At 41.1% G+C, this 26374-nt stretch overlaps 2 protein-coding genes across 3 annotated transcripts; both read left to right on the top strand.

Annotated features, from left to right (window-relative positions):
- The first annotated feature begins 713 nt into the window (after positions 1 to 713).
- gpr146 (G protein-coupled receptor 146) lies at positions 714 to 18599 on the top strand. The gene is made up of 2 exons (XM_077558684.1): positions 714 to 1009; positions 12678 to 18599. The coding sequence occupies exon 2, from the start codon at positions 12713 to 12715 to the stop codon at positions 13712 to 13714; it is 1002 nt and encodes a 333-aa protein (XP_077414810.1). The 5' UTR covers positions 714 to 1009; positions 12678 to 12712; the 3' UTR covers positions 13715 to 18599.
- Positions 18600 to 21113: 2514 nt separating this feature from the next.
- Positions 21114 to 26122, top strand: gper1 (G protein-coupled estrogen receptor 1). 2 transcript variants are annotated; one of them, XM_077558321.1, is made up of 2 exons: positions 21114 to 21189; positions 24607 to 26122. In XM_077558321.1, exon 2 carries the CDS (start codon positions 24851 to 24853, stop codon positions 25901 to 25903), a length of 1053 nt encoding a protein of 350 aa, XP_077414447.1. In that variant the 5' UTR covers positions 21114 to 21189; positions 24607 to 24850; the 3' UTR covers positions 25904 to 26122. The 2 variants fall into 2 exon arrangements, with proteins under 2 accessions (XP_077414447.1, XP_077414446.1); XM_077558320.1 differs by lacking the exon at positions 21114 to 21189 and adding an exon at positions 23389 to 23428.
- Positions 26123 to 26374: the final 252 nt, after the last annotated feature.

Genomic DNA, 26374 nt, shown 5'->3' with positions numbered 1-26374 from the left:
GTAAGGGACTGTTTTCAAATTAGTGATCTCCAACTAAAGTAAATATCGCGCTCTATGAGTCCCGACTAAATGTGCAACTTCGACTGACAGGCAATCTTCGGTTAAAGTAATAGATTCCATGGCTTGATGGGCAATAATAACTTTTAATTTGTGAAATAACAATCGCTAAGTCACTAAGTTGCTCCGGGTCATGTTCACTTCCATTCAACAATTCTTCCGCCGTCCGTCATAGGGCAGTCACGTGATGTCGGTGCAAATGGTCAATATGGGGGTCCACTCCACTCACTCTACTTGTGTTGTTCCCAAATTGTTCTACTATGCCCTGATTATCACTGAATACACGAAAGCTTGTATTTGTGCCTGTGTTTTTGCGACATTGGGCCTATACACACCGCCCACCACCACCACTGGTTTAACTACCATTGTGGTGACCGACCTTTTGGGTAAGAGCCTAGAAGGAGGGTTAGTTGTGATGGTTAAGGTTAGGGTAAGGGGTTAGGAAATGCATTATGTCAATGACATTTCCCCACTAAGATACAAAGACAAACATGTGTGTGAGAGTTTTGTGTCTTCGGTTCTTCCTTTGTGCCCTCATAACGACCCGCCTCCTTGCCAGCAACTGACCAATCAGAGCGGAGGACGTCCTCCGGGGCTCGCGACCGGAGATGAAGGGAGGGGGGCGAGGCAGAGGGAGGCTGACGGGCTATGGGGGAGGGTCACGTGTGTACACATTGTAGCGCTCGTAGCGTCTCGAGCGGACGGCCCCCTTTTTTCAGAACAAGCCTCGTCCCAAAAGTTGATAGTCGAGCGCCACGAATGGAGTAAAACAGTGTTTATTTTTCTTTTGTAAGGAATTAAGGAACGCAGGCTGGAAGCCGACCAGACGTGTGTTTTTCGGGACGTTTCTCCGCCAAATGAAGCGATTGAGAAATGTCTGTAGAAATGCTACATCCTGACCCGATGCCTCCGTAGGTTGCTCCGACCAAGAGCCAAGTCTCAAACGTCTCTGGTGAGTTGCCTTCCTTTCTTCCCCTTTCCACTTTGTGAAATGTTTTTGCCTCCACAGACACCCCCCCCCCTTCTACTCCCCCACTAAAACGTGCGAATTTCTTCAGTTTGAAAATGTGTTAAGCGCGAGAAGTAGTAGTAGTAGTAGGAGGAGGAGTAGGAGTAGGGAACGGTTCAAAATGCTGACTAAACCGTGACAGCCTAGCCACAATTTGATCTGTGGCGTCAAGTGCGATGGAGGTCACCACAATGTCCTGTTTGTTTTTTGTCCCGTGTACGTTAAAACGTAAAATCGTAAAATACCGCATTTTATTTGAACGACGGGGAATTTTCTAACTCTAAGTATGTTTGAGGCGTTTTCATTTATGAAGCTACCTTAAAAGTTCTGTAGACAGTAACATAGTGACATATTCACCCACATATGTATATATATATATATATATATATATAAGTTTATTGTCTGTTCCAAGTAAAAACATAAATGTTCCTTTTACCACGGCTGTAAAAAACTCTCATTCAAACATTACATAATATCCCGGACATTTAAAAATACATTACAGCAGATAAAAACAACAAATAAAACATAGTGCAGTTCATTTTGTATTATTAAGAGCGGCTATTTATAAGTCTGGGTGTTAAAAACGTTTTTAACATACACTGTGGTTACAAAATCAAAAATGAGACCAGAGATAATTATGCTTAGTTTTGATTGACACTATTAAGGTATTCCTTAATCATCTTCACCCTACCAGAGCTGTTTCTAATATGTATTTTAGTCACTGTATTTAGTTCTAGACTCAAATAGGCTGTTTTCTTGTCATCATTCTATGCATCTTTCATGTCTCTATGATTACTTTTTTTTAATCAAGCGTATGTTGATTCCACTGTTAGTGGCTCCGGTTGGGTGCCGAGCTGCCAAACCCTGACGTAAAGGCTCAAAATATTAGCTTTCACTGCTTTACACTATGAATGAAAAAAAATTAAAGATGTCATTGCAATGGCAGAATAGACCGTGCAGGTTGCATATTTACTGTGTTTAGTTACTTCATCCCTGTAACACAATTTAAACTGTGCATAACACAACCAAAAAAAGTGCATGCAGTAATGATAAACACACAACTGCCATTGAAAGTGAAAGCTGCAGTTTGCCCAAATACTTGTGCTGTAACCTTCCCGCTCAGCAAATTAAACGCCACCTGAGATTTAAGGCCAACTTCGGCCACGTGACCAAAGGCGATGTGAGGCGTGCAGAGGCGTGCAGAGGCCGTGGCTTAAGTGCGCTTAAGCCTGCTTTGTGCTGACCGCTGAACTCTGACTCCAGTTGACAGACATGACAGTTCCAACCTGGCGCCGCCAGAGAGAAGTCACTTGAAAGCTGTCGGGGAAATGGGACTGCAGTTTGGTGACATGATAGGATAATTTAGGGCTGGGCAATAATTCGATTTTTTGAATTAATTCGAGTGTTTTGTTGTGGACGGTTAATTTTTTTTTAACATGGATGTTTTTTTTTCCCTTTTGTTTCGCTATCTCGTCAAGACTGACTCGCCTTCCAAGCACTTCCCGGTATGAAAGACAAGCTTACTTTCACTTGCCGTGCCCGTGACGCTTATCAGCCTCTGCATCGTCTGCGACATAAAATCTTTATGAAATGTAGTATAGTGGGCTGGTAATGCTGATAACAGCCTATGTTCAGTGACAAAACAAATTGAAAAAAGAAAGGAGATCTATAGAAGGGGTGAACTTGGTGAAGCGGACTGATCACGGTAAAATAGCCGATTTACGGCAGGCCAAGACTTACTCCGCGGACTGGCCAATCAAATAACGCTAAAAGGAAATTTGCCAGTCATGGCAAAACAGCCATCTCAATTTAAAAACAGTACTTGTACTTGTAAAATCAGCAGACAGTTGGAGGGGGTGACAAGCTCAGACCTCGGTTCCTACATTAAAACCAAAATGTATTTATTGCAAATAAATGTATGTAAAATTAATTTGTGTCATATTGAGGGACACAAGTAGCACTGTTTAGCTTTTAAAACAAAGTTGACAAAAAAAGTTTTACTTTTCTACTTTTTCACCACATAGATTTACATTTCCAGAATTATTTGATTCAAGGTAGAAGTTTTGCACATTGATTCCAAGAGAAGAAATATGGTTATATATATATATATATATATATATATATATATATATATATATATATATATATATATATATGATAAAATCGAGGAAAAAAATCTCAAATCGAATTTTTTGTTAAAAAATCTGAGATTTTATTTTTGGGCAAAATTGCCCAGCCCTCGGATAATTATAACTTATTATATTTATCATGCTTAGGTGGTAGCTAAATCAATATTTATTGTTTAACAGCTAAACCACAGGTATAAGGAGTTCTGGGGATCATTGGTCGACTACACGAGGGCCATGTTTTTTGAGGTTCCCATTTATTGCATTCAAAATCCACCTGAAAAATCAGCCGATTATGGCCCTTCAAACATCAGCCAAAATCATGGGCCACTTAGCCAAAGTTTGCCGATTGATTTTACCATTGGCCACAGCAGCCAGCTGACAATCACATTTGTTGACGCACGCACATGTCACTCACCAAGCTAGGCCTTTCCTTTTCATGCCATATTCACTCAAGTCACAGATACTACAGTAGAACATGAGTTTGGTGGCCTCAAGGGGACAGAAATTCTACCTGCCCCTCAGTTGCAAAACCAGTTTTTACCTGAATAATCGATGGGATAATCAGTACTCAAGTCAAAATGAGTGTTGCTCCGATACTACTTTTTGGCTTCCGATTCCGATATGCTGTGCCGTATGGGCCGATGCCAATACCGTAACGATACTACGCTGTTTGAAAAAAAAAAAAATATATATATATATATATATATATATATATATATTTTTAGCTTTATTTATTATAAAAAACTGCATACTCACTTGGGTGTAAAATCATTACTATCTTGGCCAGGCACTGCTTAAAAACCTTTGTGAAACAAAAAATGCATGCACCAAACACCTGTGATCAAACATCAGTGAGTATGCGCTGCGTTCACATTTCTATACTATTATCGGTAAATGGTAACAGCCCGTTGTTAGTACTTGCCAATGCTGGCGTTTTAATACAGTATCAAGGCCCCTTCCGATACTGGTATCGGTATCGGCACAACACTAATAATTACACAATGTCAGCGCACTTAAGTATAACTTTTTTTTGTAGCATCCGTATTTATCGATTGAACTTGATTTCAAGACGACGGTGTTTTGCTGACGTCAGCGACAAATCAAGTTGTTGTTAGGGCGTGATACGTTGCTGGCAACAACTTCAAAATAAAAGCATATCAAGGCATTGATGTCCATGATGTGCCTTTTATCATCTCAAAACCGCATAAATGTCGGGACTGACGTAAACTGAGAAAACGTTGTCAGGGAATGTTATCACAAAAAATGATACCAAGTTGTACTTCCTGAGAAGTGACTCATTTTAATCAGCAACACGTGATGCAGCATTAGCCCTGAATGAGATGCCTCCTTATTACTCTTCCAGAAATGATTAAGCTTAGGGAATGGGTCTGAGGAGCTTTGGGGACTTTTTAAAAACATGGCTTTGTGATTTTCAAAAGTCTTTCAGATGTAGCTTTGTGGTTTTGCTGTAAATTATACACCAAGATTGAAGAGTGTTGGATGTCACAGAGCCTCCCTCGCCTGCTGTCACCGCTGCCGAGCCGCAACATTTGTGAATGAGTCACCTAATGTTTTTTTTTTTTTGCGTAGTTGCTCTGCCCCACTGCGTGCAGTCAGTCATGTGACACAATCCAGTCATTTCTTAGAAGGCACTGTAAATTCCAGTAAGTATGTACTGTATGACTGGGGGCGTGGGGCCCGACATGTCACACACATTATAACACACGGAGCACATGGGGGTCACTCTTACGACATCGTGTTTGGTGGGGCCCTCGCCATCTGGGAAATATTTCATTCCGCCACTCCTGACACAAAGTTGTGCAAAAATTTCAGACTGGGCTGGACTGCACTTACGTGTGAGGAGAACCAATGCAAGATGTCTTCATCGTGTTGTTATTGCCAAGGCTTGAGAATGGAGTATGCTTTTTGTTTCAAAATGCAAGATTGTAGGAGCAATTGTTTGTTTGATTGTTTTAAAACATGCTTCATTATGGTTTATTGCTACACACAATTCACGGTACATGCAGGAGAATATTTAAAATTGTGGAGTCTGTTGCAGTTTTGGATGGCAAATGAAAAAAGCACTCTCAATTAGGTTTTTATTGTGTGGTGAATAGAATGGCAGCAGAGTTAAGATGAAGACGTAGCGAAGCATACAGATTGCAGGATGGGGAAAATACAAAAAAAGAGTGGTATAAGAAGAAATAGAAGAAGCTAGGCTAATTGTTTTCTTACTACAATTACAGTTAGTTTCTCCTTGTCAATTTTAAGCAAACTTGCCAACTTTTAGCAGCGAATTGGCCCCAGTTTGTTTTGGTTGGGGGGCAGTTGTTCGACTGGCATCCAGCCATCATTACTTTTCGCTGATTGTCGCTGTGGGAAGAGAGGGTGCATGGCGGCATGCGGCAACTAATATTTATTAGGGGTGGCATGATTCTCTAAATTCTCAATTCGATTTGACTTTCGATTTAAGGGTCACTATTCGATTCTCTTTTTCCGTTTTTTTTTGTTGCTTTTTCTTACAGCACAGAGGTCTATGCCATTTTTTTGGCTAGTCTAGTTTACTACAATCATTTGTTTTATTCATTAAATATTGTATAGTAAGTTACACAAGTTCCGTCCATTTACCATTTCAAAAGATGGACTGCATACAAGTGAGGCAATAACTAACAACTAGCGACAGTAACTAATTTGACCTGGGAATTAGTTCGAATTGTATGCGGCATCATCTTCTTTGTGTTATTTTCTTCTTCGCTTATTTCAATTTGCAAGGAATCTTGGTCTTTGTATTACAGGAACTACTTGTCCGTGCAGTGCCGTACTACTCGTTACGTGCCTTGCTTGAATACACTGATTGATCCTCAGCGTTTTCATGTCATTTTCTGTCTGTACGGCGACAATTCCACAGTGTGTATTTTTGTATCGGTGTCTATACGTGTATACAAGTCTATGCTTCTGGCGCGCAACCCACCAAAAATACTCGAGCAGATGTAAACAAACATGACGACGCAGCAAAGAATCACACTTTTGGAGTGAGATGGAAACCAATGACATTATTTAGCGTGGTGAGTCACATAAATATGTATTTTTATTATACGTAGAAAGTTCAATGCTGAAATGATGTCTGTTTTATGTAACTAACTACGTTGTCCGTGCGACGCGTTTGCGAACGGGGCATTCGTATTCAGCACAATGACCATGTATGTACTGGTATACAGGAAGGAGTAACTGTCTGCCACGCATTTAAACAGGTTATCTCAAATGTTTCAGAAATCGGAATTGTGACCTCAACCCGAAGATTGACTGCATGTCAACGTAGTCAATATGCTGCGTGACCTGTGCGGTCATGTGCTCTTTTTTGTTTGTTTTTTACACCTCGAGATTGTGACGTAATTTTGATAGATTTTGATATACAGTGAAATCGAAATCCTGCCATCCCTAATGTTTATCGCCTGAGGAGGAAAATGGCCACTGGCCGGAAAATGGAATGGGCATTTTTCATCGGCCTACAGTATAATAACCACTGTGGGAAACGCTGCAATTGTTAATTAAGGACACAAAGAAACCGCTAGTTAATCACCATGTCATTTTATGATACGCGTAGTGTCATAATCAAGACAACACCAACCGAGACCAAGACGTTAACGAGACTAGAGAATCTTGAGACCAAGACAAGACCAAGAGCTTTGGAAGTCGAGACCGGAACAAGACCGTATATATATATAAAAAAAAAAGAACTTAATTGCCAGCTTTTTTTCCCCACTACTGTAAGTTCGACTATGTATGTATGGGCAATTCTGAACATCCAAGCATTTCTGATATTTCCACAATGCAACTGCCTCCTTTACATGGAAAACAAACGGCGTATTGTATTGCTTTAAGTGCTGGCGGGAAACAATGAAGATAATTTTAAAGAAAGATGCTGTACATATCCCATTATTGCATCTTTCCTTAAAATTGCATAAAATTAAAGGCAATTTTCTGTTCTTCTAATCATCCGCCATTGCGAGTACCGATAGTCGATACAGTGAAAAAAGGCACGGCCCGATACCTGGTTCTGGTACTCACCAGTACTTAGACCGCTGTGTCTTTTTTATATTCTCTGCAGGGAGTATGTACATTTTTACAAATACCTGTATAATGTTATTTTGAATGAATAAAATACCGATAATTTGTTAAGTTTAAAAATAATTTGAAGTTCCATGTTAACCCATCTATGATTCCACCACTTTTACTAATGGTTTAAGTTTTTGCTATGATAATCCTTGTTGCCATATTAGTATCAATGTCTATTTTACATGTAGAGTATCAATTAAAGTCAGAATTTTGGTATTGTGACGGCACGAAAAGTGATTAACTTAAATTCTGCCTCATCATCATTGTGTGTGTGTGTGTGTGTGTGTGTGTGTGTGTGTGTGTGTACCCCACTTAAACTGTTTTTTTCCCAGCTCACTGCCCTTTGTATAAGGTTCCAGTGCAGTTGAATTTGCCACCTTCTGATGTACCAGAGGCAAAATATAGGTGGATTGCCAGCTTCCCCCCAGTGTGTAAGGAGAGTGTTAACTTTAAGCCTTTGGTCTTTTTATCATGGTGACGTTCCCATGCACCTAATTCTCTTACGGTACAAAATTGCAATAGCTGTGTGAATGAGCTTTTGAAACACTTTGTCGACAGATTTATCTGACAGAGACAAGTGAATAAAAACCTGCTGTACTATTTTGCCTCAGGCGGACATGACAGCAGCAAATCAAGTTTTGAGGGTGTCACACATTTATTTTTGCTTCCTCTCAATGTATTTTTCCTATTTAAGTTTTGCTAATTCTATTGACGATTTCCCCTTCGTGATCTGATTGAGTTAAAGGGGAGTCTACTCCATATGGAGTATCGTAAATGAAATCAACACCATACACATGCATCCTAATCAACTTTACGATACATTACACAACACAGTTTGGGTTCAAAAAGGCTTCAGGGAGAGGACTATCAGCAGGCTAATTGCTGTGTGAGCTTTCAGCAAGTTCGCATGTGGGCCGAGCGGCGCTGCTGTGGGTGAAATCAGACTTTTGTCGAGAGTAACTGGAGACGCTCTTCCTGCTGACCCTGTTTCCAGTCCAACTGCTTTGACTCCCAGTCTCAGCCTCTGCCTCATTATAGCCAGCTGGAGTAGTGCGGAGACGGACTGACGTCTGTGCCTCCCGTAGGCCAAAACAGACCCTCAGTAGTGGCTCTTACATAAGTGAAGGAAGACGAATGTTTCCCCTTTTTACTGGAAATTGCGAACCATTCTTCTGAAAACAAAGCCGCCTTCCTGTAGATTAGCATATGTTTTGCTTCCGAGTTTATTTACTCATCATCAAGGAAAGTAGTCTTTGTACGGTTGCCAAATCTGCAAATGACCAAACTAAGCCCTGTGAAAATAAACAAAAGTGAACGCTTTCGACAACTCTGCCTGATCCCAGACGCTCCCCGTCATTTTCTTTGACCTTGCCTTGAACTCCCAGACGCTTGGAGTGACTTCTTCGCCGCTGCCTGCTTCACATTTCACTCAATATATCGTCGCCATCTGCCAAGAAGAAGATTCAAAGCACTTCACGCTAAGTTGCCAAAAATTCCCCAAATATATCAGCCCATGTTGTCAATGCAGGATTCCTCGCAGTCTTGACTCTCATGTCTGCATCCAGACACTGAATACAGTGTGGTACCTTGACTTATCAATTCATCGAATAACCAGATGAAAATGTATAACTTTTTTTTACACAATAATGTGTATTTAGGCTGAATGTATTAGTTTGTCCTCTTGGGGTAGCTATCCTTGCATCCTACTGTAGTATCTCTGACCTTAAGTGTTTATGGCTTTCAAAGGGACTGCCTGGCCTGGTGAGTAACATGAGTGTCAGCAAATCTGAGTCTAGAGTTTGCTGGCTGCTAACTGGCTAACCTGTTAGCAGGTCAGTGTGTTGACTGACTCGACATGAGTTGTGGCCAAAGGCAGCTTGCGTGCGAATGCGCTTGTTGCGGGTTTGTTTTCTTACTGTTTGGGCAATAAAGCTTGAGGAAAACCTCACTCCCGAATGAAGTAAATAAAAATTGCGCAATTACAGGACTGTAATGCCTTCGCATATGGGCCTGGAGGGCCACACAATGCACCTTCAGCTTTTTAGGCAACACTGGGAGAGCAGTGACGCACACTTGGAGCATACTCACACAGAAGCTGCTGTCAACCACACTTATGATTGATTACACACTGAACTATCACTGGCCAACCCGACTCCAGTTTCTAATGCCACTCACTAGGCCATGCCCCAAAACGTGCACATCCAACATGTGAATGCTGCTGTATGTCCAGTCATTACACTTGATAAAACCAATGTATTTCTTTACATGCACTTGTACTTCATACGCTCCCACTGGAGTGAATATGCCATCAGAACTGTTGTGGTACCAAAAGCATAATGCACTAGACTTGTGCAAGCAGGACATAAATGCCATTGTTATGGGCCATGTGGAAAGCAGCAGGCATGCACGTGACAGTGTGACAGACGGCGAGTTGGAAAAGAACCTCACAGAGGCGTCAAACAATTCCGTTTTGTGTGGCGCCACCAGAACAAGGCCTTCTTCATTTCCTGTGGCTCGCTGGTGTTAGACCGACGTGCGCCCGGAGATGTTCATAGATGCAGTAGAGTGGAATTAACAGTGCTACTCCAAATTTAGCAGTGGTTTGTTTGTGTCTGAGTTTATATTTTACGGTTAATGTGTATTGCACTTTTAATGCCTCAAGGTTCAGTCTGTCCTCAGCAAAGTGAAAATGAAACATGCCGTAGTCTATCAGTAGCATAATCATAATTCCAGTAAATATTTGTATGAATGACACTTCTAGACCACATTTAAAAACAATCAAATAGAAAAAACACAATGTTTGGCAGTGAGCGCGCCTTCTTATGCCATGTACATTAAGGGGCGTAAATTGCCTAGTACCCTGCGATTCGATTCGTATCACGATTCATAGATCACGATTCAATTCGATACCGATTAATCCCGATGCGAATCTATACATTCATTATTGTGATTTTTTTTTTTAACTCAAATTTAGAAAATACTAATCAGTAAACTTGTACATGTACACTGTAAGATTTGTATGAAAATTTATTTATCTGAAAATTCAGGCTTATAACTGAGTCACTGCAACAAAGAGGTTGCAGTCTGTTTCACGTTTGAACAGCACTGAAATTAAAATATTAAGGCTTAATGTTCCATTAATATAACATTCTTCCATGCTTAATGTGTGAATCCTAACCCTAAGTAACACGTTTTGTTGAATATTTCCATAAAAAATTGATGTTTCAAAATCGATTCGGCCGCATATCGAATCGATTTGAGAATTGCGCACTGTAATATCGCGATATATTGCCAAATCGATTTTTTCTAACACCCCTAATGTACATCATGTGCACTCCACTTCTTTCAGCCTTCTTTTGACATTTCCTTACACTACACATCACCATGAAACATTTGTGACCATTACACTCCCAGTCACTTTGTACCTACTGTAAAACAAGCGTCCTTTAGTTGTGCTCCAAAATACAGAGATATCTGAACAACTAATGGTTCATACTTTCTTGACATTTGTAAACTTTCTCTACATTATTAGCAAATTCCTTGAAAATGTGTTTCTGCAAAAAGGGGTGAAAATTATGCGTATAAACAATGATGATAACGTGTAATGATGCCAACAGGAAATCAACTCTCGTTCAATTTTTGAAATGCCGCCCCTCGTGGGGTTGCACATGTCAAACATACCAGATTGTATGCCGTTTGTAACTTGGAAACGTCATATATTGGTACTCGGAAACACAGGACACCTTGTAATCTGTCCCTTGGAGCACCTTTACTGGAGAGGTGCAGGTAGTTTTCAAATCAATTTAACATTTGGGCTAATGCACTAGCATACAGGTGTTTAAATAAGTTGGCCACTTTTAATTCTACCTTATCACAATTGTGTACCAGTCTGTCAAAATAAGTTAATTACTGTAAAAATAATAAAATGTTCAGTTCAACTTTCCCCTTGATAACAAGCAACAATGTGTATGCTAAGGCTTACTGTGGAATGTGCATCAAGGTACATATTTTCTTTCTTAAAAGGATATCAATTAGGTTTCTTTGTATATGACAGCAAAGAAAGATTTTAATTTGAGGAAGGCCACATCAGTTTGCAGAAACATGTTAGGTAAATTAAAACGGTTAAAACCTTTCCACGCTGTCGTCTAAAAGAAACCTAAATAGTATCCTGTTTTGAATGTGACTCCTGTGTATATCATTCCTGGCAAAATACAACAAAAAGCCAAACAGGCACAGCCGGAGTTAATCCTCATCATGTGGTATGCAGATGACCAAAGTTTAGTGAAACTTTAGTGACCTTTTATTTTTATTTTTTTTATTTATAGTGCTGCAAATGAATAACTTCATATTTGTGCTGTTTCTAATAATGCAGGTTTCCCCAGCACACACTCCACTTATTTCTTAAACAGTTGCCTTGTAATTTCATTGTGACACTTTGCTAATTTGTGTGCCTTTATTACACTATTATTCATTATATTTCCATCATTTACAGGTGCTTCTCAAAGTGTGGTAACCACTGGTAGTATGTGGTTGCTCTTTAGGGGACCATATATGAATTACAGGAAATCCTCGCGTTACGACGTATGCGAGCTACGCCATTTCGACTTGACGACACCCGTGCCTCGTCCGTAGGACCTCCTTTTTCATTAATTTCCCACAGTAATCAGGCCATTTTAAAGTTATTTTAAAGTTGTGTTGTTGTTATCTGCAGCAACGGGCGTCCACCGAGCAGGTCGGCTCGCCTTCTGGCGCGTCACATTTCTGTGTTTGTTTAGCTCCACGTCTGTCAGCAATGAATGTCCATGCGGAAACATGAAAAATATTGGTTCCGGCATCTTCCGGGTGGCGCAAATATGCTTAGTTTTTTTAATTACTGCACAAAGTATTCTGATGTAAATATTGACTTTAACGGTGAAATCTCACTTAAGTCGAAATTCGGGTTACATCATCAGCGTAGGAACCGCGCCCATAACTTAAAAACTCCCTGTACTGCGCTAACAATTTGGTTATGTTTAACATAAGTTCAATACATGTAATATTTAAGGACTGTTTTGAAAAAATTGGGCGGTACCATTTTTATTTAATATATTTGTGACATATTTTTAAATAAACTCCAGGGTTTCCCCCAATGCTTTATAAGCCTGGTGGGCAACCACAAGCATTGTTTTTGATTAACACTTTTTAACAGCCCAACTATGCCACAGTATTTTAATGTTGGGCCATTGTAAGTATTATTTTTAGACTATTGGTTACTTGGTATAAAAACTTTACGAATGCTGCTCTACATCATGTGCACATTTTTGGTGATCGGTGTTACTGTACCACTGGACACTATTGACTCTGTACAATTGTGATTATGATTGCAGTCCGCCCGCGGCCTGACCTGCTCCAGGGTCCAGCGATGTGGATCTGCATGGTTTACAATGAGACGGAAACCAGTGTGGACTTCCGCCTGTGCCAGGATTTTGGCCTCATCCTGTCCGTGCTGTCCCTGGTCTACCTGCTGGTGTGCTTCCCGCTGGGCCTCTGCTACAATGTGCTGCTTGTTGCCGTCAACCTCTCCAACAAGGTATCCATGACCATGCCCGACGTCTACTTCGTCAACATGGCCATCGCGGGCCTGGTGCTTAACGCGGTGGCGCCCGTGGAGCTGCTCAGCTCCACCTTCACCCGCTGGCACGCGTGGGAGTACACCAACGAGGTGTACATCACACTGCTCATCCTCTTCAACATCTCCTCGCTGGTCATCATGTACTCCACTACGCTGCTCAGTCTGGACTACTACATCGAGCGCGCCCTGCCGCGCACCTACATGTCCAGCGTGTACAACACCAAGCACGTTTGCGGCTTCATCTGGGGTGGTGCCGTGCTCACCAGTTTCTCCTCGCTGCTCTTCTACGTGTGCAACCACATCTCCACCAAGATGGTAGAGTGCTCCAAGATGCAGAACAAGGAGGCGGCCGACGCCATCATGATGTTCATCGGCTACGTGGTGCCCGCCGTGGCGGTCCTATATGCCTTTGCGCTCATCTTGCGCATCCGTAAGGAGTCCACGCCGCTGGACCAGGACTCGGCCCGCTTGGACCCGTCCATCCACCGGCTGCTGCTGGCCTCCGTGTGTGTGCAGTTTGCGCTGTGGACTCCGTACTACGTGACACTCCTGGTGCATACGGTGGCCGGCGCGCCCGTGTACATAGGCGGCTCACGCTACCTGCCCACATACTATTTCCTGCGCTGCGTGTCCAAGCTGCTGGCGTTCTCCAGCAGCTTCGCCATGCCGCTCATGTACCGGCAGATGAACAAGAACTTCTCCAACAAGCTGCGGCGGCTGATGGCCAGGCTGCGCTGCCGGGACCAGTCGTGTGCACACGAACGCTCCACAGTGCAGCAAGTGGTCACGTGAAGCTTCCCCACCATACCCCCCCCCCAGCACTTATCTCCCCCCTCCCATGTCCCTCCAGAGCCAGTATCTCGCCGTCGCCATGCCCTCTCCGCTTTGGACTGTGTTTAAGCGCGACATAACAAACTGGAATTTCCTGTCATCTTCCGGAGCGCGAGCCGTCGGATCCAAGAAACCACTAAGTGCTGCCATTTTGTGTGTGTGTGTGTATGTGTGTGTGACCAAGGGAAGCTCTCCACTAAGTCACTTTGGCTGCATCATCAGCTCTTAGCTCCTCACCATTGCAGTGGCCTGACATCCTGGCAATGTGATGAACATACGAATGTCACTGTACATTCACAAAGCTCTTCAATATGGCGTATCTCCCCTGAGTGACAGCTTGGAGTACAACATATGGGACTATGAAATGAAGTCATTGTGCAAAGAGAACATTAGCTAACTACAGCATGTTCACAAAGCACTATGAATCACAAAAGACAAGCTGCTCGGCCTTTAAATTAACTCAAACTTAGGTCTCTTCTTGGATGCTATTTTTGTTCTGCTGCCAGAATTCCATTGTTATGGTGCCAGAAGACTGCCATTAAGTTTTGACATTGGAACTCAATGTTGGCATTGTTGAAAATGATGTACTGTATACGTGTAGGCTGCTCTACTACCTTTGTAAAGCCTTCAAATGCGTTAACGCCCTCGGAGCCTCTTGCCATTGAATGTTGTGAAAACAAGAAAGTTATTTAGAAAAATGACGCTGAAAAAGGATGGTCATGAATGGGAAATCAAAATTATATATATGTAATTGGCACAATGGAGGTCAAGTTTGTAGTCAGCATAGGCACTATAGAAAATGCATGGTAATATACATATTGCAACTCTTTCTAACGCTTGTTCCAGTGATCTTTTTCTGCAATGCCAAAAATTATTTAAATGCCCAAAAATGGCAGTGTTTTGGATCATTTCATTGTTACCTTAGATTAGAATTGGGTTACATATAAGGATGGTATTCGGATTTTTCAAAATGGAAAAATGCCTTCACTTCTAAATACCAAACCTACCACGTTTAAATACCCTCATTGCCGTTCGGGCTTCCAGACAGAACCGCTTTACATCATCAACAAATCATTAAAGAGAGACCAATCATTTGTCTCCAGCGCAAGCACCTCAGCATTTTATCTGGTAACATTTGCTCCCGGGGCTGCTATTTCACAAAAGCATAGAGTTGCTGATTTGTTTTTTTTGTTTTTGTTTTTGGTTGAGCACTTTTTATTTTTATATTGCATGTACAGAATTTGGCAGAACCTCCAAAGTCAAGCACAACTTAACTTCCAAGTTTGAAAATTGTACAAATGTTTTAAATTTTCCTTCCATTCGTTGAAGCTAACAACCAGGAAACGTTTATGTATGTGCTTTTGCAAAACAATTAAATCTTTGAACAACATACACGTTTTTTTGTAAACAATTAAATGTCTTAAATGAACCGAAGATACGTGTGACATCAAAATATCAGAGGTTGTTTTCAAATGTGCGGCCTGCATCCTCCAAAGACCGAATTTGACGGCCACGTGACGTAACTTCCGTAACTCTTTGGAATAGGGATGCACTGATACCAACAGTGTATTTACATTTGAGTACTCTCCTCTACTGAGTACCGTAGGTTTCAGATAATGCAGCCATTACTTCCATGAACTCTCAAACTGTGTTTATTTCATTTAAAATGGGGCTATGGTGTCATCTACTGGTGATTGTGCATCAGTAAAGTTGTTTCTGAGTTTGACATTTACAGTGGAGCATAATCAGATTCTACCCTATCTGGCCCCGTAGTAAAAAAAAAAAAAAAAAGCAATTGACAAGTATACTTGTCAACTACATTTAGGCATTGAATGAGTTACAAAAAAAAAAAAAAGAACACAAAAGTAATTGAATATGGCATAAATTTCACTCAAATATAACACTTTGCAAAATAATCCTATTCCACTTAACCTGGAAGTCTATGTGCTGTGTCTGTTGTACTGCTTCTGTTAGATAGCACATGCCGATTTTGATGATAATAATAATGCATTAGGTTTTTTTGGACACTTAACTCTTTCACTGCCAGACGTTTTCAGAAACAGGTTGTCGCCAGTGCCAGCCGATTTAAGCATTTTGACTGATCTTTCAAGGTCCACAGAAAATGTTGTGTTTGGACTATGGAAACACACATACTACCAAATGAAAGATTGGACTCTCATCTTTCATCAGAAAAAGTTTGTTTCTACCTTATTCCGTTCTTCAGTAATCAACAATAGAAAATGGTTACTTTCACCGAAATTCTCTGTTTTGAAACAAAAAGCGGAGAAAAAGAGCTTTTTGTGAAACGATGTTATTTCATGCACTCTAGTGAATTGTACACTTCTTTTTGTCCATGAATGATGCCACAAACACCTAAATAGTGCTTTACTTCTGTAAAACGCTTTCACCAACAATGAAAAAGTGTTTTTTGATTGCAAAATACGTTTATTTCCATTCAACAGTGTAACAATTTGACAAAACAATTTCGCAAACTATTTACAAATGTGTGCAACTGTGGTACTACTTACAATTATGTTTCAAATACAATATATTTCTTTTTATAACGCTCTCCTGCGTGCAAGGAGACGCTGCAGGACTCGCACAACAGATTATAGTTTCACTTTCGCTTGTCTGTTTTGCGTGCAAACGTTACACTTTCTTGACCGCCTTTTTTTCCGGGGAATAAATAGCAAGTAGCAGACTGTACACACTCCTCCGATGAATATGCATTGGACTCGGGGCACTCTCCGTCGTCCGATCGAACGTCCGCCTGTGCGTGCTCGGTTGTGCGTGCTCGGTTGTGCGTGCTCGGTTGTGCTCCGCGTTATGACACCATCATAGCCGCCGCGTCAGCGCTTCCAATTTCGCCGTCAAGCTTCACCATCATCATCATCATCGATGATGATCATCGTCGTCATCAATGTGCTCTTTTAGCGTTGGTCGATGCTTTTGGTCTTTGAAAAAAACGGCTCGGGCGTGAGCTCCTCGCAACCGGTCGCCATTTTTCCTTTGTTTTCCATTCTGATCTCCTGCTCGACGCTCTAGCTCCGCCTCTACTGACGCCCACCCGATCTTGTCAAAAGAGAGTCATCGCTGCCCTCAAGGGGCCAAAAATAGTCATTAGGCACAACAGACCTCCTTGAAACTTTCACAACAGATGCTGAAGGCTTGCCAGCACCCGTTTCAAAAATAAAAAATTTGGATGACGTCTTTTGACGTCATTGGCAGCCCTCCGTAGGTTTTTACTTGACGTCGTTAAACGTCAGTGGCAGTGAAAGAGTTAACATTAAAGACGCTTCACAGTCTATGTATTATTCGTGCACTCACACATTCACACTGTGGTGGCGGTAAACGACTTAAGTTAGCCACAGCTGCCCTGGGGCAGGCTGACGGAAGCGTGGCTGCCAGTGTGCGCCTACAGCCCTCCTGACCACCACCAAACATTCGCACCTTCCATACTCTAGTGTGATTAGCGCTGGAGGCAATGTGTGTGAAGTGTCTTGCCCAAGGACACAAGGACCTTCCGGTTACGGGACGACCGTTTCTACACCCTGAGCCACTATGACAAAGATGCAAAGCTGCAGTAATTTAACCCATTTTTCACACTATAGAAAGAATATATGCCTGAGTATAGTGTTCAGATATTTTTATATTGCAAATGCTAATCATTAGCCCGTCTTTAACCTAATACGTATTTACTCGTTGAAAAACTTTGCTGTCTGCCAAACTGGACACCACATACTCAGAGAGGAAAGAATAATATAGTACATGACAGGCTGGTATCAGGTGTCTTTGTATCGGAGTTGTTTTAAGAGTACAGATGTGTCGTAAAGTCTTGGCATGCATCCCTAGTTTGGATGGTTAAAAAAAAAACTCCATTGTGGGCAATTTGAGTCAACTCAAAACCTACTGAACATGTTTTTGGATACAACAAAAGCAGTGTGGTTTTTGTTTTCTAAACATCAAAGATGGCAGTATTTAATGAATTGAAATTGGAGGCGGTTTTTAACCAAAACATCAAGAAATTTAGTTATTGTTGCACTTTTTGCCATCACTGGCAACTTTCTTTGCTGGTTTCATTATAACACAAAAAAAGGCAAGACGCGCTTTTTGTGAGTGTTCAACTTTGGGAGGTTCTACTTGTTTTTATTCACTCAACCGGCATCACATCCCTTTTAGAAACTCTTACGAGGAGCGACGGCCCGTATAAAAGACACACACACGTCCCATCAGTTAATCATTAGCTGCTCAAAGTCCATGGTGGCTGTTCATACAGTACAGTATACTGTATATGTTGACTGTGGGCCATTTATTTCAACATGACACCCCCCCCCCCCCCCCAATTCTGCCATAGCATATGATATGTAATGTTAATTGATCAAGGTAACGCCTTGACAAACAAACTGCTGTCTGAATTAATTCTTTGGAGTGGAAGACATTTTTCCCTGCCCCCTCACCGTGTCACCCCAGCGCCACCTGTTGGACAAATGTATACCATCATTTGGAATTCTGGCAGCTTTTGTGATCAAGACTACCATTTTTTTTCCAGCTTTAACAGCCTCCAAGTGTTCTCAGTTATATTCAGATGCAATGTTCTAACGTTCAACAGCAAAACCTCATAGGGTCCAAATGAGTACACTTACCCCCCCCCCCCCCCTTTGTGCATGAGTGAATATGATGCAAAATGATTGTGTATATATTGTAAACGAGAGATATACTGTACTGTAGGGTGCTCGTTCAACATGTGCAGTTTTTTGTGTGTTTTTTTGCCAGAGTGTATCTAGATTCTCTAAGTAATCTACTGTCAACTGAGTCAAAGACTGAATAAACCACAAACTAACCATGAGCCCCCTTGTTTAACTCAGTCACTTCCATAGGTACACTTGCACAACGCCATCAAATTCACAATGCTCTCTCCTGAGACTATATTACAAAATTTAACAATACCTTTGTTGTTGTGGTTTTTGCAGTTAAGAATATTCAACATAATGACACAGTATGAAATTGGCGCGAGGGTCAAGCCTCGTATCTAACCTGGACTGAGCTGTTGCCTAGCAACCATACAGCCAGCCAAACTGAGCTAATCCTTTCATATTTGGAGCGAGAGGCCGTCGATATACTGGATGACTGATTCTATCACAGACCTGAGTGCATTTCTGTGTCTCAGTTTTGACCATTATTCTGCTCTGATTACATATTGATGAGGGATATTGTTTATCGACTTTTACAGTTCTATCGTGTTCCATCTGAATTTTGCATGTACCTCTCCACAAATGAAGTGGTACAACAAAGACATGTTTCCTCTCAAATTTCACCGAGTTCTGAAACTAGAAAATGGTCTTAACAAGCCTCAGCCGGGGAAAAGGTTACAATGACATTTAACATGCTAGACTTGTTTTTCTTGTTGTTTTTCCCTCATTAAGAAGCTTCTTGACGGGCTAAAAAGTCGCAAAGGCACACACACACACATGGACAGAGTGTGGGACCACCTAGTTGGAACTTTTGGCCCCTGGTTTTACGTGTTTGGTTTGGCCGGCAAGTAGAGTTTACAAAGCCCTTTTAAGTGTTTGAGTCGCCCTGGATTATTTTACCTGAGGTCAAGAGTCACAGTCTTCTATTAACGTAAGAACAATTTTGTGTCTTCAGCTAAACTAGCACGTATTTTCATTCAGATCAAGACAATTTCATCAAAAAAACTCATGTTGGGTTTTGTTTTGTTTTGTCAATGTCAAAGATAATGTAGTCTTTATAGCGCTAAATGTACATGTCATAAAATTTTTTGGGGAATGATCAAAGTTGATTTAGAATCATCAATTTGTCAGGTTTATTTTATATAACCCTTAGTCCCAGAAAAGCATTAAAGGTCTTCACAAACCAATGGTTGACAAATGTTAGTTACTTCCCCTGATCTAAAAAACACCCAAAAAGGAAAAAGAAACTTTGTAAACATTTGAGGCAATATACTCTTTAATGAATATATCGATGTGTTTGAGTAAAAAACAAACAAAAGTATTTTAGTCTTAACAGTACCAGTTCAGTAGCCTGTACTGTATGTGTTTTCGAAAACATTTCGGATGATTTAGTCTTCGACAAAACTAATGTATGCTTTTTCAGATACATTAAATAAATGGCTTAGTTTTAAGCCTAATGTTTCTGTAAAATAGATAATTTTATGTATTTAAAAATGATTTAGCGTATGATTCATTCTTTGACAAACCTACTTTACCTGTTTTCATAAGCACTTAAGACAATTAGAGTCCTTAACGAAACTAGCGGATGTGTTTTCATAAACAAAGACTGAAAATTGTGGTGACGAATTAGTTGTTTGTCTTTGATGCCAGATATCCCTTGCATCACTTCTCATTAAGAGAAGAAAACATAACCTTCCTCACCCTTGTCAATCTTCCTTTGTTGATTTCCCTCGTTGCCAAGGAGACGCCCCCTAAAAAATGCAGTTAAGAGATTGGCGCTTTGTGTGTGTGGTTTGCGGCTCTTGGAGATGTTAAGATGTCATCGTTTGTTTCCAGACGCTTAAGTGGAGGCAGATGAGGCTGGTTGGACCCTCTCTCGTGTAGACCTCCCACTGTCATTACCACACACCCCTGAACCCCACTACTCACCATCAACTGTCACTTTGAAGGTTATTACAGCCAGATTGAAGTCACTGTACAATTTATTAAGTACACCTGTACTCTACTGTATTGTAATCTTTATGTACAGTAGAGCTGTGACTACAGTGAAAATATTCAGTGCTTCACTTTTTCCACATTTTATTGTTACATACTTATTCCAACATTTAACAGAAAAAAAGTATAGCGTTTTAGTAATTTTTGCAAATATTTTAATATATAAAACCAAGAAATCACATGTGCATAAAGTAAGTACTCATTATGTTTATCTGTTTTGAAATAAGGTTGTACCATAGCGGAACTGTATTTATTTATTATTATTGTTATTCATTTATATATATATATATTTTACTGTAACAAGCGTGCTCCAACCACAATCAAACACTGTTTATGCTAGAAGGCCCCCTCGTGGCTTCCATTCGGAAGTGCAGTCTTCAGTGTGCCACCCCGACCCCCACCCACACTCCCACCCCCAGTGCCCGAAGCACTGCAACAGTCACTCGTCGTCAATCACCCAAACACAGGCAAGGCACTAAATTAGATATTAGCTCATTCCGTTTTTGCATGTTCCTGAAGGCTAATTAGGCCACAGAAAATCTTTACAGTCATTGCGCAATGTACACTATCATTGATTAAGAGCCCCAACTTAATTTGAAACAGGCCCTCTTTTGTATTTACTGTATCTCTGGATGTATTTTGCTTGTGCGCTCTCACAGTTTAGGCCATGAATCTGCCTTGTTTTCGTCAGCAGCAAGTGCTCTGATAAGAACCACGCAGATGGAAATGATGATTTTATAGTTGTGTCTGGTAAGTGTTGCCTATAAAAATAATTTGATTGTATTCTATATTTATTAGCTTGATTCAGTTTGCCCAGGCACAAAGTTTCTGGCCGGCGTCCACCTCATTGAGGCAGAAAGGCGTTATGTTTTAGCACATGTCAACAACGATTTGTCTGCTGTGAAACTTGCTTACAGCATTTACATCACTGACATTCAAAGTCACAATTTCAGCATATTTTTTTCATAAATCGACATACTATTGGTCAATCTACGTGTGGGTGTTATTTTTTTTTACAAATAATCTAAAATGTTGAAAATGGCTTGCTCTCTTTGATGATGCAATGTTAACGGTTGAAAAGTGGCCATTTTAGAGGTACGTCAGTGATATGTATTTTTAATAAACATCAAAGACATAGTCTTTAGTTAACCTAATGTACGTGTTTTTGTAAAAAACATCAGTTGTTTCTTCTTGAACAAAAGAAGCTTTGTATGGCTTTCCGTAAAACATGAGAGGAAATTTAGATGAACCATTTTAAATGCGGTTTCATCTTATTGTCAATGGAACTAGCATGTTTTCATAAACAAAACACTTTTGCATTCAATAAGCCAAGTATACACATTTCGTAAACAGCAAAGATGATGTAGTCATTCATTGAAGTTGCATATCGTGTATATGTTTTCATTAACATGAAATTAAGTCATTAATAAACCAATTGGATACACTTTTGTTATCCTTTAACGAAACAAGCATGTTTCCACAGCATCAAAGACATTACAGATTAATCCGGGGTTTTCAACTGCTTTTTCAGATATTTATTTTTTCTTGTGGTTTCCGTAGCAATCTTCTCCAAAACTAGGATGTTTTTGTCAACATCAACAGTTGGTTTTCAACAAAAGTAGCATATTCGTTTGCGTAAAAATCAATGGCAATTTAGCCTTTAACAAACCTAATGTACACATTTTCATAAACATCAGATGCGTAATTAAAAAACAAAAATACCTTATTTTCTTGTAAAGACAGTTTAGTCTTAACAAAAGTAGTGTAAATGTCCAAAAATATAATCAACAAACCAATTGGCATATTTTTCATGAATATCAAAGACAATCTAGTCATCAACAAAAGTATCAGTTAATGCATTTTTAATAACGAACATCAAAAGACAATTAAGTCTTCAACAAAAGTAGCAGTTAATGCATTTTTAATAACGAACATCAAAGACAATTAAGTCTTCAACAAAAGTAGCAGTTAATGCATTTTTGATAACGCAAAAGTCAATTTTACCTTCAACAAACCAAGTCGCCAAATTTCCGTTTCAATTTTTTTTTTTCATTTCCGAAATTATCATGTTTTCATAAATTTAAAGACTTCCCACTTTTACACCTTCACTTTGGTCTTTCTGCCCTCGGGGGTAGGGGTCATCAATCGGCGTTTTTTTTTTTCTCCCCCTACTGCAATTACTTTTTCTAATGTAGTGTAATGGGTTGTTTTTTTTATGTTGTGTCATTTGCAATGAAACAAACCTGTTTTTGTTGACATCAAGTTGGTTTATTTATCAACAATACTTACACGTTTGTTCTCGGAAACAGTAAAGACAATTTAGTCTTTAACGAATCAAATGCATGCAATTTCCTGAACCTTGAGGATGAATTAGCATCTTCAGCAATACACACTAATGGATTTTCCCAAACATCAAAGGCTGGATGTGTTTTTGTAAGGATAAAGTTTAGTCTTCAACAATACTTAACTTGCATGTTTTTGTTCTTGAAAATTGCTTCTAACAATAATTATATTTTATCCCAATTGTATTATTCTGATTCAGTCTGCATTAATTTTCCCAGCGGCAAAGGTCTGGTCTATGCTACCTCATTGATGTAGACAGGTGCCTGATTATATTTCATTATATTCACATTATTAAGATCCTTATCTACTGTACAGTGAACATCATACTGTAAATAGAGGCAACTGGCAATGACTTCATACACAAATGAGGTCATATCAGCAAATTATATGCATAGAAAAAATCTGTAAAAGTGTATCTTAGTTAAATAGTGATGATGTCGCTGTTTAAAAACAGCCAATTTATTTAAGATGAGTGGTCATGTCAAAAGTCCAAGTGACATCTTCTCCGGCCCGCCTCCTCTCCTCCCCGAAAAGGGGGTGGGGGGCACACAGCAGGTGGTGCAGCAGAGGATCACGGACATGGGATTTGATAATCTCCACTTGTCTGACTTGTGCACAGGATAAGGAGAGACAAATTTGGGGACAAGTAAGTGGAATAATTCATATTTTTTTTTTTTTGTTATTTTGGAGGAACTTCGAAGGCCCTTTGCATGGAAATGCCACCCATGGTATATATATATAAAAGTTTCATTTCACCTCCTATTTATTTTGTCATGTAAAGAAGTTCAGAAAATATGTCTATATTTTTTTAGGGGGGTGGTATTTAGGTCATTATCATTAGTATGTATTGTTATTGTTATGACCCTACTGTACTTTTTTAATGCGTTCATCAATGTTATGTAATATTTGTCTATTGTTTTGTAGCTGTTTTGTCAGACAATCTTGCACAAACAGGAGCTAGCATTATTGAATATGCATCCATTATCTGATTAAATTATTATTATTTTTTTTACACATTTCGCATTAATTTCCATTAAAAAATTACATTAAAATGCCGCTGCTTGTTAATTTAGCATATTATGGTGCAAAGAATCATGTCAGCAATAAAAAGTCACTTTATCATACATTTACTTGAACGTGTACACATGATGACACTCTCAATCAGGAATAATACGGAAGTGTTATGTCACTACAGTTTAGCCTAAAAGCATCATTTTACCTTTTAAACGTGAATGTATCTAATTATTTTGTGCATGCAGGACACTGCGCGTAGCAAGTCAATATTCCTAATAAATATGCATTAATTTTGCAGTTTCCTCTGGTGCAGAGAAAAGCCTGTGGGCTGGGAATGTTTGTTAAAGGTCATGTTGGCCAAACAGATATCAGGATTTCTTTCTCTGGGGATCATCTGACAACCAAAGGCAATTGACGTTAAAGCGCATAATTAAAAAAAAACAGTGATGTAATTATATATATTGTGCCATAGTGTACAGTGTATTTAATAATCGTGGGATAACAGCCCCAAATGTGAATCGATGTTTTCAGTCGGCCATATGGACGACCCGGCAGGCGGAATTGGCCAAAAGGATTTTAAAGGAGGACTTTCAATGCATCTGCTTAAGCCTGAAGCTTGAATTTTAATGAAGGCACTTATTTGTCTGTCCTGCCGTTAGGACAAAACGAAAACAACAGATTTGCTACTTAACATGGAAAATCTTTGGGTCAAGAATTGAACTGAACTTAAAACCGTTTTGTTTTGCTTTTTCCTTGGTAACAAATTCCCTTTTGCATTGAGTTTGTTCTAATCTTCTCTTCCCTCCTTAGCTCAGGTGTCACATCGGCGTTGTCTCCAGCCGAGGTCCGCTGAATAAAGATGGAGCAGCGGGGGGAACGCGGCGGCCTGTGACGCATCGACTCGAATCTAAGGTGTGCTCAGGCCAAAGGTGGCATGGAGGCGCTTGTATGTTGCGTCTGGAGTCCGATCCCTAAAGCGCTGGTTTTCCTCCGTGGGGATCGATGATCGGGCCCGTCCAGCTGACGGGCTCCAACCATGTAGCGGTGTCAGGTGATGCGAAACGCCCCCCCTGCAGCCACTATGGAAGTGCAGACCACCTCCCTGGTGTGGATTTACGTTAACGTCACGGTCAACGCTTCCGACGAGTTCAACTCCACCGAGACCTCGGAGGAGTCTTACACCATCGGTCTCTTCCTGTCCTGCCTCTACACCATCCTCCTCTTCCCCATCGGATTCATCGGCAACATCCTGATCCTGGTGGTCAACCTGAACCACCGCGAGAAGATGACCATCCCCGACCTGTACTTTGTCAACCTGGCGGTGGCCGACCTGATCCTGGTGGCCGACTCGCTCATCGAGGTGTTCAACCTGAACGAGAAGTACTACGACTACGCCGTGCTGTGCACCTTCATGTCGCTCTTCCTGCAGGTCAACATGTACAGCAGCATCTTCTTCCTCACGTGGATGAGCTTCGACCGCTACGTGGCGCTGGCCGGCTCGGTGGGCTGCAGCCCACTGAGGACCATGCGGCACGCCAAGCTCAGCTGCGGCCTCATCTGGATGGCGTCCATCCTGGCCACGCTTCTGCCCTTCACCATCGTGCAGACGCAGCATCGCGGCGAGCTCCACTTCTGCTTCGCCAACGTCTTTGAGATCCAGTGGCTGGAGGTGACCATCGGCTTCCTGGTGCCCTTCTCCGTCATCGGCCTGTGCTACTCCCTGATTGTCCGGATCCTCATGCGGGCGCAGAAGCACCGCGGCCTGTGGCCAAGGCGGCAGAAGGCGCTGCGCATGATCGTGGTGGTGGTGCTGGTCTTCTTCATCTGCTGGCTGCCCGAGAACGTCTTCATCAGCATCCAGCTGCTACAGGGCACCGCCGACCCGGCCCGCAGGACCACCGCCACGCTGTGGCACGACTACCCGCTGGCGGGCCACATCGTCAACCTGGCCGCCTTCTCCAACAGCTGCCTCAACCCCATCATCTACAGCTTTCTGGGGGAGACCTTCCGGGACAAGTTGAAGCTCTTTGTCAAGCAGAAGGCCAGCTGGTCGGCCGTCGGTCTCCATTTGGGACCTCCGGTCAGGACTGAGGTGTCAGAGGTGTAAGGACACAGAGTGTGAAACAGTAATTCCGATTTATGCCTCATACATTCAGTCACCTGCTCACTTTATGAACAAAAACCCCAAAGATAGACCTTGTACATATTTCCACAAGAGTAATCCCCCCTCCTTTGCAGGGGTTACGTTCCAGACCACCCCAGCAAGCATGTCCAAAGACGTATATTATAACAAGAACCTACGGCCTTTGCTTTCTGTAGGCGTAAAAAGCAGGATTAAATAAGCAAAAACTAGGCTGAGCTGAAACACTCCCTATTTTCCATTCTTCTTTCAAATTCAGTGTGGAAAAAAAAAATAGCGTGCCACCATCTAGTGGCCAACAGTGGAAATAACACCCAAAATAAGCAGGGGGCAGATCAAAATAATGCGCAAAAAAATAGCGTTACCATGAACCCGGATCCTGTGATGGAGGGAGGGATTACTGCTTTCCTATGCCTGTCTAATCATTCTAGCATTCAG

This window comes from Vanacampus margaritifer, chromosome 2 (assembly GCF_051991255.1).
Source record: "Vanacampus margaritifer isolate UIUO_Vmar chromosome 2, RoL_Vmar_1.0, whole genome shotgun sequence".
Taxonomy (NCBI): Eukaryota; Metazoa; Chordata; class Actinopteri; order Syngnathiformes; family Syngnathidae; genus Vanacampus; species Vanacampus margaritifer.
This window is presented reverse-complemented; position numbering and strand designations above follow the sequence as displayed.